The 16,713-nt window shown below is 35.9% G+C and overlaps 1 protein-coding gene across 9 annotated transcripts in view; it reads right to left on the bottom strand.

The window, feature by feature from the left end:
- Window positions 1-16,713, bottom strand: part of KCNT2 (potassium sodium-activated channel subfamily T member 2) — a 364,447-nt gene that overhangs the window by 95,335 nt on the left and 252,399 nt on the right. For all 9 annotated transcript variants that reach the window (XR_009254514.1, XR_009254515.1, XM_058702129.1 and 6 more), the window contains exons 15-18: window positions 14,046-14,195; window positions 11,507-11,736; window positions 3,135-3,348; window positions 530-635 (exon numbers count right to left, since the gene is read on the bottom strand). Coding sequence is in view for 7 of the 9 variants with exons in the window: in XM_058702129.1 (XP_058558112.1) it covers window positions 530-635; window positions 3,135-3,348; window positions 11,507-11,736; window positions 14,046-14,195 (700 nt within the window). In the remaining 2 variants the exon portion in view is untranslated. The remainder of the gene's footprint in view (window positions 1-529; window positions 636-3,134; window positions 3,349-11,506; window positions 11,737-14,045; window positions 14,196-16,713) is intronic.

Raw genomic sequence — 16,713 nt, 5'->3', positions numbered from 1 at the left:
TCTGTTTTGAACGGTTTCTTTGGAACACCCAGACAGGAACCAAGAACTATAGTAAAATCTTTAGGAAAGGAGATATTAACCACGACACAGATATTAGCTTTCAGTCTAATCAATAATGAACCTTTGTGGCTAACACACAGATCAGCTAATTTTACCATGTCAAGCAATCGCACATTAAGTTTTGAGGCAAAAATACCTGGCAAAATAAATAGCGCCCATTTGGCCAAAGTAATTTTGAGAGACTTTGGATGTTGAAAATTCATAACTTTGAGATTCTGGCACCTTTGTTTTTTCCTTAACAAGATGACTGGCTGAATCATTGGGTATTTTAGTAGAAGAGTAGAGTTTTTGGGTAATCTTTAGTTCAGTTAAGAAAGTACAATTCACCATTTTATGTATTACATTTACATTTGAAAAGATAATGCTCTTTAAACGTATTTTAGTCAAAAGATTATACAAAATTATTTAAATATATGTAATTACAAAATGCCATATAATTTCAGTTTTGGAGAAAATAACAATTACCTACCTTGTCTAGTCTTAAGCAGCAAAATGGCACTTTTTCATGAAGGAGATGACAAAAAGTGGGTGAACTTCCTATATATGGAGAGTAAGGTGGGTAGCCTTTAGCATATCTGTAAAATAATATGAAATATTTGAATTGTCTTGAACAAAACACACAAAGCTGGACCATTAAGTTATAGCCGTACCCCTCGATTTTCGTAAAGTTAGATGCAACTCTTTGTTGCAATTACATTTTGATAAAGAAAGGATTTATAATAAGGATAAGCAAACCAGGACCCATGGACCATGTCTGGCCCATCAGCTAGTTTTGTGAATTAAAAGTGTTTTGTTTTGTTTTTTATTTTAAAGGATTGGAAAAAGCTTTAAAAAATAAATGGTTGAAAAATGACAAAAGAATAATATTTCATGTCACATAAAATATTATGAAATTAAAACGTAAGTATCCACAAGTAACGTTTCTTTAGGACACAGCCAAACTCATTCATTTTATGTATTGTCAATGGGTGCTTTCATGTGTCAAAAATAGCTGGGTGTGTACAGCCAGATAGGGCCCATAAAGTCTAAAATATTTACTAGCTGGTTCCTGTACAAAAAGTTTGCCAATCCTCGGTTTAAAAATTTAGATAGACTTTTTAAAATATGACCATTATTTTTTATAAAACACATTTAAAGCAAAAGGACTTATTTTCTAAAAAAAAATGTTTAACGTTTATTCATTTTTGAGAGACAGACAGAACGTGAGTGGGGGAAGGGCAGAGAGAGAGGGAGACACAGAACTGGAAGCAGGCTCCAGGTCCCAAGCTGTCAGCACAGAGCCCGATGCGGGTTTTGAACCCACGAACCATGAGATCATGACCTGAGCCAAAGTCAGGCGCTTAACCGACTAAGCCACCCAGGCGCCCCTAAAGCAAAATGACTTATTATGATTTACTTCATCAATACTCATTAGTCCTGGATGCATAATCACAAAGGAGTAAACAGTTGATTTAATCACTCAAACATTCACCAAAAACAATATTGTTGGAATCTTCCTTAAAATATTATCAAAAGCATTCATTTGTTTGCTGACTTCATGAAAATAGCCACTTGTACATCACGGCTGTACTGATTTTCAAAATAAAACTATCAAAAAGTAGCAGCAGCAGAAAAAAGAACTATTTATTTATTAAGAAATAAAATTTAGTAGAGGCAAAATCCCTTTATCCAATATGAAAACTGTTTTCTCAGTAAAAATTTACCTTCTAAACCAAATTTCAAACCTAGTTTAAACTGTTTTCCAGACATTATTAGCTAGGAGGGTAAAAAGGTGCCCATTTTGCAAATTTAGAACCTGATAATCTCCACTTTTACTTCATCATCTTTTTCCGTTTTCTAAAAATAAAAAAATTCGACCTCTCAAACTTTTCAAAAGCACATGCAAAGAAAGAATTTCAATCACAGCACACAAAGTAATTTCTAGGAAAATCCTGGCACTCAAACCTCCTTGTTCCCATCAAATATTTCATAACTATATTTAAGTACTTGATTTCTTGGAGAGTGCATTGTGTTCTGTAGGCACATCAAACTTCCCTGTAATAAATTTTTTTAAAGTGTAAAGGATTAAAAGAAGGATTTTTTTAAGTTTCAATTGTATTTCAGGCTATTTTAGTTCAATTCGACATTAACATCAATGTTAATTGAACATCTATTATATGAAAGATATCAGGAGCAGTATGTGAATGGTGTTACCATTGACACTACTACTAGCCCTGCTATACCTCCTAGTAATTATTACTCATTGAATGCTTAATCTGCACAAAGCATTGTCATAAGCACTTCTCCATTATCTCAATTAAACTTCATATGAACATCATGAAGCTGCAATTATACTCACTTTATAGATATAGGCACTGTGATTCAGATTGTTTAATCAAAGTCATTTGTACATAACCAGTATAAGGTGGAACTGCCATGAGAAACAAATTCTTTCAGACTCCATAGTCAAGACTGTTGACCACTGTGTTTTCCTCAAGAAATAGCAATATAATATGTGATGAAGACAAGTAAACAAACCCTACTGAAGGCCAAAATGTGACTAATAGCATGTACATTGGCCCTATGTGTTATGGAAGCACAGTAAAGAGCACAAGTACTTCCTTTATCCATGCATTCAAAATATTATTGACGTATATCATATGCAAAAGACTGCTGAAATGCTGAGATTTGGAAGGGAAGCTTAATGGAAGAAAGCTCCATTACATGTCATTTAATACCTGAACTTCAATATCGACATGGAAGGATATAAAGTTTAGAGAGTACAATATGATTAACAAAAACATACAATCATGAAAATGCATCTTATAGCATGAAAATACCGATTTATGTATTTTCTTCTTTGAGGATAACAGATAATTGAGAGAACATGGAGCCTGGAAATATATGTTGAAGCCAGAAATTTGAGGTCTTAAAATATTTTCTATTTTTATATAACAGAGATATTGGCTAGTAGGAAGGATGTTTTGGTAGAAGCATGTAGAATTGATTCTAAGATGTCCAAAAGGTAAGGACATTAATGTCTCATAGTAGCACAAATCCCAGTAAATCTTACAATTTAGACTATCTAAACATACTCTAAGTTGGAAGAAATTTCTTCATCTGGTGTAGTTTCATCTTCTGATTGGTCACTTAGAAGATCACATGTTTGAATAGATGATGTATCTGCAACCTCTAAAACGGGGGCAATGCTAGGTCTTCGGATTTCTTTGCTTCCCTCTGTAGGAAGAGACAGGGTGGGGCCGCTTGTTGATCTACAGCTTGTGTCTTGCAAGTCTATAGCCACCGTACCTGCAACAATGAAACATAAAAATCCATCAAAACATTTGCCATCTGTATGAGAATCAACCATTTAATGATAAAAGTACAACCAGTATAACCAGGGAACATATTATTGTTTATCCCTTAATCTCAAAGTTATTTCTTTCTCACGTGGGCATTTCTTACCTACGTGGATTTAAAAAAATTGTGTATTTGTGCAGAAGTGTATTTGCTGAGTCTAGCTCTATTGCACAAAACATAAGACTTGTGAAATCCTGAAATATTTAGGAATTTAAAGTGAAAAAAATACCTTGTTTCAATTTACATTCATTTAAAATTAATAAAAAGAATTTTTATCCTTTGCAATATTGTGTATTTCTCATTATATCTTTCCCCTCATTTTGTTATTATTCTCTTGTTGATTCATAACCACTTTTTTATATTGGAACCATTAATATTTTATATTTATTCAATAAATATTTATTGAGTAATCACCGCATGGCAAGCACCTAACCTAGGCACTTTGGATATGCAGGGAGTGAGACAATGTTTCCACATATAACTATTTATCTTTAAAATAACCAAGTAGACAAATAAATGGGGGGAAAAAAACTCTTTTAGATAATGATAAATACCATGCAGAACATAAAACAAATGATGTGAAAAAGAACAGTGGGGTTGGGAGCAGGAGGATGTATGAACTTTTCACCAGGTGGTAAGGAAGGTTACTCTGAAGTCATGACTTTTGATTTTTTTTTTTTAATTTTTTTTTAACGTTTATTTCTTTTTGAGACAGAGAGAGACAGAGCATGAATGGGGGAGGGTCAGAGAGAGGGAGACACAGAATCTGAAACAGGCTCCAGGCTCTGAGCTGTCAGCCCAGAGCCTGACACGGGACTCGAACTCATGGACCGCGAGATCATGACCTGAGCTGAAGTCGGACGCTTAACCGACTGAGCCACCCAGGCGCCCCATGACTTTTGATTTTTGACGGGAAAGACAATAGTGACAAGAGTGAGTGCAAATGCAGGAGCTGTGGAAATACCCTGAGACAGCAGGAACAGCAAACCCAAATAGCTTAAGGCTTTTGAATACTTGAGGTACTCAACAGTAAACAGAAGAAACGAATTCCTTTGGGACTTTTTGTATTGGAATTTTGAAATTAATTGAAACACCAATTTGTGGAAAGTTGACGTCTCTACCCTTCTGAAGAAAATAATACAATCTACCTGATAGATGCCATCATGTTTCACTACCACTCACTTCATGAATGCACTCAGTGATACCTCGTCATCTTTCTAAAAGCCCTTAGACCTCACTTTGTCCCATCTGAATCATCTATTAAAACACTCTCCACTTCTCTCAAACCTGACCTTGCCGCCTCCTTTACTATCTCAGGGGGCATTTTTAAAGGGGAAATAAAACTAATGGATTTTAGCATCTCTTTCCTTGTACCATGGAAAGAGAGGTCAGCAACTGATTTCTAAAACCTCTGAGGCAACTACAAGTCTTCACAGAAAGACAGATGAACAGAATGTTTTTGAGGGTGAGGGTTGGTAGCACAAGTCTAGTGAGAATATTTGAGAATTCCTCAAAATTCAAATAAATTCTGGGGGTCAAGTTTCAGAGACTGGTACCTCTTCATATGCACATACTCAGATTAAAGGGACGGGAAGCCTAGTGTGTCTGTAGTCAGTGGGGAAGCCTTTGTGTGAGGGGCATATATGAACATATTTAGAACTGCTGTTTCTGAGAAAGAGATGTGGCTACCAGCACTCAGCGATTCCAATATCAGAGCGAAGGTAAAGGTGGTTGCCATCAGAAACTATACACTCGCCCAAAATTTTAGCATCATAAATAAGGACTAATCTATAACTCATTCTCTTTGGGGGAGGGGTGAATGGGGACCCTAGAGAAAATGAGATTAAATTTTCTATTAAGTCTGGAATTGATTAAAAATTAAATTTTATATATTTGACTTACAAAAATAAAGAAAAGCAATACATGATTTATATCCTAAGATTCTGAGTTAAAATTCATATGTATAGGGGCAGCTGGGTGGCTCAGTCGGTTAAGCGTCTGACTTAGGCTCAGGTCATGATCTTGGGGTCCGTGAGTTTGAACCCCACATCGGGCTCTGTGCTGACAGCTCAGAGCTTGGAGCCTGCTTTGGATCATGTCTCCTTCTCTCTCTGCACGCTCCCCTGCTCGCACTCTGTCTCTCCCTCTCTCTCTCAAAAATAAATAAACATTAAAACATTAAAAAAAATCATATGTATATTATTTATCCTCTGCAGGTAACCACAGTGCCATATTCAGGGAGGAAACAGAACTTAATGTAGAAAAAACCCTTCAATTCCCTGACTTTAAACAAACATGAAAATTTCACCAAACTTTTATCCCTTTATTTCTGCTTAGAAGCAAACAAACATACCTCCATTTACATAAAGCTCATCCCTACTCTTCTTGGGGGAATTAAATCCCCTCCTGCTTCCTAAGGAATCATGATCTTTTAACTCCATTCTCCAAATATATTTGACTCCACATAACCCCAACTACCGCTTTATCATTTTCTTGCCCAACATAGGGAAATTTGGTCACTTCCTGATTATTCTGCCAACACGGACACCTGGCACCAAACTGGGCCTGAGGGATACGATCCTGAGAAAGAATCTAGCAGGGAAGACGCAATTTAGAAAGTAGTTTCAATTACAGAAACAAGCTGTTCTTGGAACATTTCCTTTCCTTAACAAACCTGGCTCTTCCCTAACATTTTCCCGTCACCCCTTTAAACCGGTGGGTTGGAGGTAGATAAATACCCTCAGTGCTGTCACTCTCTTTTAAACCATTTTCCTTTTATCCTTTAGAAAATACCAGCTTTGTATCCCATACCTTCAAGATTCTACCACCACTATCTTTCATGGCTTTGTTTGGTAACTAATACTATGCCATTCTACTTATTTCTTAAAGATTCTAGTCCGTTTCTCCAATACTATTACATTCATAACAAAGAACCAAAGAAATTGGTTGGCTTAAGAAAAAGAAATTTATTGCCTCATAGTTTTGGAGGGTAGACATCCAAAATCCAAGTGTTAGAAGGACTGGTTTTTTTCTGAGGGCTGTGAGGGAATGATCTGTTCCAGGTCTCACTTCTTGGCTAGTAGATGGCCATCTTCTCCCTATGTCTCCTCCCACTGTCTTCCTTTGATGTGTCTCTGTGTCCTAATTTCCCCTTCTTATAAAGACACCAGTCACAGTGGATTTGGGCCCACCCTAATGATCTCATTTTACCTTGATCACCTCTGTAAAGACCTTAGCTCCAATAAAGATCACATTCTGAGTTACGGGGGGCGGGGGGGGGGGTGCGGTTAGGATTTCAACATATGAATTTTGGTGGACACAATCCAGTTCATAACACTTTTCCTGCCTCATTCAGTGTGTTAAAAATGCAGGTAAATAAACCTTCCCACATCCAAAATCTCACTTCCTTGAATTTACTAAAGAAATCACTTTTCACCTTATCTTAGCCCCTCACTTCCACATTCACTCTTTAGATTTTATTATAACCAATTACAACAGTGCTCCCTTTACTCATTTCCTGCATTCACCCTCTGACCACCACTATTTCCTATCTTTTTAGGTCACTTTTATTTGTGTCTCAACTTCAGCTACGGTTTCACTCCACTGGAACTTCAACTGTATTTATGATACCAAATTTGAATTGTCTCCCTTACTCCTTTCATGTTCTGTCTTCTCTTCTTACCCACCTTAGGCTCCATATTTAAGCAGTATGATTATTTGCTAGCAAACACTCTTGGCTCCCTTGTCACATTTTTGCTCCCCTACTCTCCTGGCAAAAGCAAATCCTGTTTAAATTCAACTCTCTAACTAACCGATACCTGCATCAATGCAAATGAATATGCTTGGATAGTTTAGTTCCTGCATTAGTCCGTCCAGTACAATGTCTGTCCTCATTCTTGGCAAGTTCTTTATGCATGTAGATAGATTTATATTTCATTACACATGAAGATGATCCTTCCAATACTCTAAACTTAGTTCCTTGTCCCTTCATCCACTAATGGCCTTTTCTTCCACCATTCTTTAACAGTTCACTCTCACAGTCATACCCTAAATCTGACAGTTACTATTTAGTACATGTAAACTCTATTTCTGGCCTCTCATTCTCTGATATGTACCTTCACCTCTTCTCCTTCCACCTCTACCCTTTTCAATTCCCAGTGGAATTATAATCTTTGAATCCACTACCTTTTCAGTTTCCTTCAACCAAAGATGGCTTTTCATTTCCTTAGCTAAATTAAGTTCCACGCTCTATCATTATGTTCATTCTCTTAAATATATTCCCGATTGCCTTGCCCTCCTCACTTCCTTGTATATCCACCATGACTACAAAGTCATTTCTTTGGGGGCGCCTGGGTGGCTCAGTCGGTTGAGCGTCCGACTTCGGCTCAGGTCATGATCTCACGGTCTGTGAGTTCGAGCCCCGCGTCAGGCTCTGTGCTGACAGTTCAGAGCCTGGAGCCTGTTTCAGATTCTGTGTCTCCCTCTCTCTCTGCCCCTCCCCTGTTCACGCTCTGTCTCTCTCTGTCTCAAAAATAAATAAACGTTAAAAAAAAATTTTTAAAAAAAGTCATTTCTTGGCATCCCTTTGCAGCAAAACTTTTTGAGAGACACTGGACCTAGCGTATCTAATTTGTCTTCTACCATCCTGTCATGAACCCCTCTGATCTGCCGTTTTCCGCTACCACTCCAATGAAAGAGCAACGGTCACCATTTTGTTACATTCAATTGCCAGTTCTCAATTCTGATGTTATTTGTACTATTGGTGGCAGAAGACATGGCTGATCACTCCAGTATCTTGACACACTTGATTCATTTGGATTCTAAGACCACACACTCACCAGGCTTTCCTACTACCTTGCCAATGGCCCCTTCTTGGTCTCTTGCTGGTTTCTTTTCATCTCCCTGATATTTAATGTTGATATCCTGCAGGATTTACTCTTTGTTTTTATCCCTTTTCTGTCCATACTTATTTCATCAATGATCTTGTTCAGTCTCATGGCTTTAAATATAATACATAAGCTCACGAACCCCAAATTTACCTTTTCGGTATACAACTCTTTCCTAAACTCTAGACTTTTATGTCTAACTTCCTATGTGACTTCTTTTCCTCAATGTCAAACAAACATTTGAAGTTCAGTGTGACCCAGACTGAACTTTTTACCCGCCCCACCCCCCACCCCACGACCCCAGCCAAACCTGCACTCCCCCAAGCCTTCTCTATCTCAATAGACAGCCATTCCCTTTTTCCAGTTGCTTAAACCAAAAACCTTGGAGTTCTTCACAGTTCTCTTTTCTCAGTTTATTTACAATCATCAGCAAACCCTAATTATTCTATCTTCAAAGTTTACCCAGAATTTTCTCCTTCTTACTATTTCCACTTGATAATACTCTGATCCTTTGGCCAAACCAAGAATCTCAATAGCAGCCAAAGTGTTTGTATTAAAACATAGGTTAGCATAGATGAGGTCATGCCATTGCTCTGCTTAAATGAATCCTTTTATTTAAAGGATTTCATTGAATCCTTCAATGAATCCTCCTTCACTCAGAGTAGAAACAATACTCCTTAATTTGACTTTAAAAGCCCCAACACAATTTGTCTTATTTTACGTCTTCTACCCATTCTCCTATACCCCACTATCCCTCACTGTGTTTGAGTCACAAGAACCTTTTTACTGGTCCCAGACCGCCCAGTTAGGCTCCCAGTGGGGACTTGATCTTCCTCCAGATATGTACAGAGCTAATTCCCTCATTTTCTTCAAGTATTTTCTCAAATGTCACCTTTTCAATAAGGTCCAATAACCACCTCATTTAAAAATCCAGTCTCTCCAGAATTCATAGACTTTTTTTTACTAGCTCTGTTTCCCTCTTTCTTTTTTCTTATTACTCATCACTTTCTAACACACTAAATAATTTATTTTTTATGTGCTATTTATTGCCAGTCTTCCCTGTGATTGAATGCAAGCTCTGGGAGGTAGGGATCTTTGTCTATTTGTTTACTAATTTATCATAAATACTTATAAGAGTTTCCAGCACATACTAGGTACTCCATAAGTAATTGTGAATAATGGAAAGATAATGAGTAGGACTACTGTAGAACAAAGATAATATGCTACGTCAATGACAAACAGGGTTACCTAATACAGTCCAAGTAGAGCCATGGAATATGTCTCAGAAAGACTGATATTGAGACTGAGATACAAAGGATTAGAAGTTGTTACCAGGGCAAAGTTGGAGGCTGGGGAGTAGATCCTGTCAAAAGAAACTTCATGTGTGAAGGTCTACCGGTCAGAAACCATTAGTGAAGATTGAAAGGAATTTAGTATGATTGGGACTTAGGAGTGCAATTAAAGGGATGATAAAATACAGGACTAGAAAATTAAGATGGAATCATTAAAAAAATTTATAAGTAAAGTGACTGTGCAATTTATCTTCTTGAGAATCAAGAATTCAATAATTACACCCGGGACAATGTATATAAACTGGAACTGTCCTGGGGAAACTGGGATTGACTCATGAGAATAAGAGATTTTGGTCATCCAAATTATAAGCCATGTGATATTATAAAATTTAGATTTCTTTTTCCCATTGACCAATAAGAAGCAATTCAAATGATTTATGTGGGACAATGACACTATCAAAATTATGTAAAAATTATTACTCTGGTTTCAAGGTGGAGAAGAATGCAAGACAGCACCAAGGCATGGAGAGAAGGTTGTGGGGACTGACCCTGCAGTTGAGGGGAAAGATGATGGAGACTGAGACCATGACCATACAGACAACGCACAAAGAGAGAAGGGAATGACTCTCGGAGTTACTCAATGATCAGATTTAATAGAATTGGGTGAATTCTGAGATATGAGAGGAGAGAAAGAGTGAAAAGTCAGAATTGTGACTTTATAAATTATAATGTGTCATCTGTTCTTTAGCCAAAAAATAGAGGAGGAAGATGGTTTTGCATGATGGCAGAAAGATTGGTTCAATTTGAGTATGCTGTGCTAGTTTTTCCTGTGAGGCATCCAGACAGAAATAACCAGTACACCGTTGAATATGTTGTTGTGAAGAGAAATTTAAGTTAATGATTTACATGAAAGAATCATCAATTTTTGGCAGGCAAATCAATCTATAGGAACAGTTGGGCCTATTTAGGGAAAATGAATGCACACGATACAGAGAAAAAGCACTAGAGTGTTTCAGGAAGAACATGGTCAAAACTGTCCCATGCTGTGAAGATGCTCAATGAATTTAGTGACAAACAGAAGAGTGGTGACTTTGTCAGAGTAGAGACATAAGGACTGCAGATTTCAGACTGAACTGGGTAGAGCATGAAGGAACAACAAGCCAGCAACTGAAGACAACTCTTTCAAGGAATTTACCTGTGAAGATGTCATTCCAAGAGGTTCAGGGGTGTGTGTGTGTGTGTGTGTGTGTTTATGAAGAGAGAGACACACAGAGACAGAGACAGAGAAAAAAACAAAGGAAGGAGAAATGAGCCAATGATTTTGAAAAAAATAAAGTTAGGTAATGAGGATGAATCAAAACACAGGTGAGGTTCCAGAAGAGGTAAAAGAGATGGGTCCACTATATAAGTGATGACATTCCTATTAAAATGTTAAGTGTTAAAAGAAAGGACACATTTCCTGTGACAAAAACTGAATGTTTGTGGGCTTGTAGGTAGTTTGGTGGCAAATTTTAAAGGAAATTCTTATTTTTCTGGATCTATTTCCTTTTTTTTTTAACTTCTAGGTTATAAAACCTAACTTCAATCCTGAGATGGAGGATGGAAGAAGAGTTTTGAGAAAAATGGTGAATATCTGAAATAGCCTCTGTTGATAACTGGATACAGAACTTACAAAGAAAGACACAAGTGTTGGGTATTCACATTATAATCAAAAATATGAAACAATTGTTGGCAATTTTGAATTAGCTACATTTCTTACCAGTTTAACAGCTTAGAAACTTTGTTCTGTATATGCAGCTACACCAAATTTATAATATACACAAGTAGTTTCTAAATTTGATGTTGAAATTTTAACAAACATTGGAGTATATTTATTATGCTTTTTTAAAGAAAGAAACTAATGATATTTTCAAATTTATTTATACTTACCCATGCTGGCAATTATGCTATGTACAGGTAATCGAGAAGGTCCATGATAAAATGACCTTGATACATTGCTTTTTTTCTGCTGGTCTTGGTTTTTAAATGCTGAATTCTCTTCTTTGGTAATATTAATATAAAAACATGTATCTGTAGCATTCATAATACATCGAGGACCTGGATTCAGCAAAATGTTTTTATTATCCTCCCTCCGAACACCAATCAAGCAGACGCCAAACCTTAATTTAAAATAAATAAATAAAAGTTTAAGAATTGTGATTCAGCAAGCTCTTAGTTTTTGTTTGTTGTTAAGTTTTCATATTAGCAAAGTGTTATAAGGCAGAGGAAAATTAAAACCCAAATCAAAGCCTTTTACTTATTTTTGACACAGAAAGAGACAGAGCATGAGCTAGGGAAAAGCAGAAGAGAGAGGGAGACACAGAATCTGAAGCAGGCTCCCGGCTCTGAGCTGTCAGCACAGAACCCGACATGGAGCTCGAACCCACAAACTGTGAGATCATGACCTAAGCTGAAGTCGGACGCTTAACCAACTGAGCCACCCAGGCGCTCCAGCAAATCAAAGCCTTTTAAAGCGTTTTGAAAAGATCCTAAAAGTTCAAGACTCAAGATTCTCAAGACTTTCCTATTTTCACAGGAGAAGAAACTATGTCCTTAGTGTGTTGTGAAATCAATTTAGTTGATTATAACATATATATGTATGTATGTATATGTTCACCTAAATAAAGCAGAAGAGAATAAAAGATAATAGAAAACATCAGCATGTATATCATTAGGAAGGGTAAGAATTTTTTTTATAAAGTGTGTGTCTATTGGGTCTTTCCTTAAATATGTATTTTCATTTGATCAAAAAACATAAAACAATATTACTTAGTCAAAAAAATTTGAAAGCCATTGGCCTAAAGGAGGGGAAGAAACTTACCAATGTCACATGACGAAGAATCAGGGTCCCTAAATTTCTTTTAGTTCTGTGTCTACCATATTTGGTTTACTCTGAATTTTAGGAATAAAAAATTTAATAGTCTGAATAGGTGCACAGCTTAATTAGTAGAAATATCAAGCACTAAATTGAACAGATATTAATAATTGCTTTTATACTTTTTCAGGTTATGCTCCAAACAGAAAATGTCCTGAATCTTTTTATTTCAATATGTCTTATAGTGTTACAAATAAATCTATTGAATACAAATTATTTATAAACTAAATATTTTTTAAACATCAAAAGTATATTTAGTATGTATGGATAGAATCACATGGAGAATTTAAGTGTAATACATAAAATATTACATTAGTAGAATATACTAGATATAAATAAACCTTAAAAATGTTTTATCAATATATTTATAATACTGATAATATATTACTTTCATTATAAACATACATTTTTATTTCTTCAGTAAATAATTTTTCTCAAAAAGGAAAAAAAATTGTTTCATGTTTGAATTAGAAGATACTATTGATTACTTTTTAACTTATTTCTCTGACCAAAGAAAGTTTTTTTAAATGTCTAGTTTTTATAAATGTTATTATGACTTTGTTTACATTTTTTAAATGTTTATTTTTGAGAGAGAGAGAGGGCACGTGCAAGCTGGGGAGGGGCAGAGTGAGACATGGAAGATCCCAAGCAGGCTCTGTGCTGACAGCAGGGAGCTGATGTGGGGCTTGAAGTCAAGAACTAAGAGATCTAGACCTGAGCTGAAGTCATACATTCAACTGAGCCACCCAGGTGACCCCTTTGTTTACATTTTTAAACAACACTTTATAATTAGATCTCCAAATAAGATTCATTTTCATTTATTTTAAATTCCTAATGGATTAAAATATTTTTAATAGTTTTTTAATGTTTATTTATTTGAGAGAGAGAGAGAGAGAGAGAGAGACACAAACAGAGTGTGAGTGGGGAGGGGCAAAGAGAGGGAGACACAGACTCCCAAGCAGGCTCCAGGCTCTGAGCTGTCAGCACAGAGCCCGACAAGGGGTCCCAAACTCAAGAACCACGAGATCATGACCTGAGCTGAAGTCAGACACTTAACCAACTGAGCCATCCAGGCGCCCCATTAACAGATTAAAATATGTTAAAGACAACTTAAAAATCACTAAAGTCAAGGCACCTAGGTGGCTCAGTCAGTTAAGCATCTGACTCTTGGTTTTGGCTGGGGTCATTATCTCAAGGTTTCATAAGTTCAGGCCCCATGTCAGGCTCTGCACTGGCAGCATGGAGACTGCTTGGGTTTCTTTCCCTCTCTCTCTCTGCCCCTACCCTACTTGCACTGTGTATGTCTCTCTCAAAATCAACTTTAAAAAAGAAGTTACTAAAGTCAATATTCCTACTAAGTTATACTTTATACCTAATAATATTAACTTGTAGAGATCATACAGAAGCTCGGAGTTCAAATGTCTCAGTAATTACATTAAAAATTCCATAATACTTGGAATTCATGAGCACCAATATGGGCTGTATTTTAGAAAACTGTGTTTAAAAGGTATGATTGATTTATATTTTAAGTCCACTCTGGAAGCAGAAACATACTTTTTGTGCGCATGAAAAGAGGCATATGTAAAACTCTTCCCTTCGTATTCAGCAAAAAATGTACTTTCTTCCAAAACAATGTGGTATACTTCATTGCCAGAGCATCTACCATACATCTTCTGCCACTGTTCTGGTGACTGCTGGCCTTCTCTGCAACAAAAGCACACACACATACACGCACACCAAGAGAAAAACACAGTGAATGAAGTTAAAAAAAACAAAAAAACAGCTGCCATACATAATTTGGAGTTTCCTCCAGGAAGAATTAGTAAACACAGTGCAAAGAAGTATATGTATGGTGCTCTAAATGATGATATTTACAAACACAAAGAATTACTACAAAAATTTTGAAACTAACACAATATATAATAAGCTTGAAAGATGGCACAATCCTAGAAAGTAGTTTTTCATACTCCAGTTAATGAAAACATTTATCCTGACCATGAACCAATGAGATATAGCATTTCAATTTCTGTTTATGTCTATCCTGTCATGCATATCCTACATATTACACTTGTTTTATAGTCTAAGTAACATGGCGCTTACTTCATCTCATTTACGATACCTATTTGGCCCCGTAGGTAACTGATTTTGCTTTGTATTTATAATTATGTGTTCATACATGTCAACTTATCAAGTTGATTTCACAGAAAACATACTCTTAATTTCTGTCCATATCATAGCAATGGCTTCCTTCCAATTATGTAGCAGTTAAGAAAAGATACCTCTTCAAGATAAAAGGGTGTTCAATCACCAGAAGTATTTTTTAAAAGAATATAAGTTTATCACAAAAAGTACAGTTTCTATTTTCTGGAATGCTCTCCTCAGTGGCCTTGAAAATATATATAAAAAGGCAACCTATGAAAAATTATTTTTTCCTATTTTTTTATAATATATTTCATTTGCTTTTTCTGAATAAAGCTTATGGACTCTATAAACACAAAAAATGCATATGCTAGGAGGAAAGTGATAAATGTATAAATATCAAAATATTTCAGTAGATTGTCTATAGATTTTGAATGGATAAAAGCAGATAACAAATCATATTTGTCATATTTAGGGTTTTAAAAACATTTTAAACTCTTGAGTTTTGTCTAAAGGATTATTAGAGATAATACATTTATTAACATTTAGAAGAGTAACTAAGTTTTAAAAAATCATATATTTTCCAGGTATGTTTAATTGTGCTTAAGAGTCAAGAGCCTAGACCTTGGAGTCTGATTGCCTGATGTGAATCCTAATTTTAAGATCTTGTGTGAGTTACTTAACTTCTCAGTGATTCTCTGCCTCTTCTGTGAAAAACAGTATCAGCCTCACTGGGTTAGATAAAATGAGGTAATACAAATAAATCACTTAGCAGATGTTAGGATCATAGTAATCACTCAGAAAATGTTAGCTTCCATTATTATTTTGCTGTTATACTTTTCTCATTGCTAGATTCTGGAGACACCTTTAAGCAGCCCAGGCAACCTATTGAACACTAATGCCTTTAAAACCTTTACTCTTTCTTCTGTAATAATTTTAATATGTTTTTGGAAGTAGAAAAATAAAGTAAAAACACTTTTGACTATAGCCTGTATATGGCTACATCTAACTATTATTTTCCAGGAATAACTGTTCCTGGTAGAGAAAACGTTCCTTTTGGCAAACAAAAATAAAATCATCTTTGTTATGTACCACAGTGCTACTTGGCAAGATGATACTTGGCAAAGACAGAATCCATTTAAATGGGCTGGAAATGTAAGAGAAGATGCCGGTAATTCATCATGGTTTATTTGAGATCCAAAAGGTAGCATGGAGTCAAATAATTGTCACACAAGGGTACTAAAAGCTATTCAAAAGAATCATACATCTAAGTCCAGGGGCTGAAATGGGAAAACGATATTGTAGCTTGAAAAGGAGAGGGTTATACAAGGACATTTCAGATGGATTTCCTTAAATCATTTGCTTCTTCTCATGCTATTTTATGCTTTCATGCCAGGAGACATCTTTATGATTTCTTCAAATATATTCCTAATAGGTAACCAAGAATCTCTAGGTTCAGCTAATTGTAAATATATAAAAATGTTCCCCTTTTAGATCATGTAAATTTTTTCAGAAATGTAAGAAATTAATAATGCCATTTAATATCATTGGGTAAGTTCAGTTCTCACTTATTAATTCCTACATGAATTATTTATCAAGCACCTAGGCTGTGTCAGGGAAAGTTGTAGATTCACAAGTTATGGCAGTTAAGAAAGCAAAAATGCTTTCTTGTTTGAAGCCTCTAGTGAAGGAAGACTGACAGTAAACAAAAGAAGCAAACTGTGTTATGTTGGAAGTGATTAGTGCAGGGAGAAAAATCAGAGAGGGAATAATTTTGAGCCGTGAATTGAAAAGTAAAAGGTACGGTTGAGGAAGGCATTGCTGGGAGGTTGACATTTGAGTAAAAATCTTTAAGAGAGTGGGAGAGGCAACCATAGGAATACTCAGGAGAATATTGTTTCAGGCAGAAGTATCAACAAATACTTTCCTGAAGCAGAGAACAAAGAACAAAGAGGCCAGTTTGGCTGGAGTTAGGGGAGGAGAAAAAATGAGGCCAGAGAGATAACTGGGAAGGGGGAGGGGTCATATAGAGGTTTACAAAATTTTACAATGACTTGAACTTGTACTTGGGATGATTTGGCAG

Source organism: Neofelis nebulosa, chromosome 15 (genome assembly GCF_028018385.1).
Source record: "Neofelis nebulosa isolate mNeoNeb1 chromosome 15, mNeoNeb1.pri, whole genome shotgun sequence".
Classification (NCBI taxonomy): Eukaryota; Metazoa; Chordata; class Mammalia; order Carnivora; family Felidae; genus Neofelis; species Neofelis nebulosa.
Note: the sequence above shows the minus strand (reverse complement) of the source record. Positions and strands in the feature narration are given on the sequence as shown.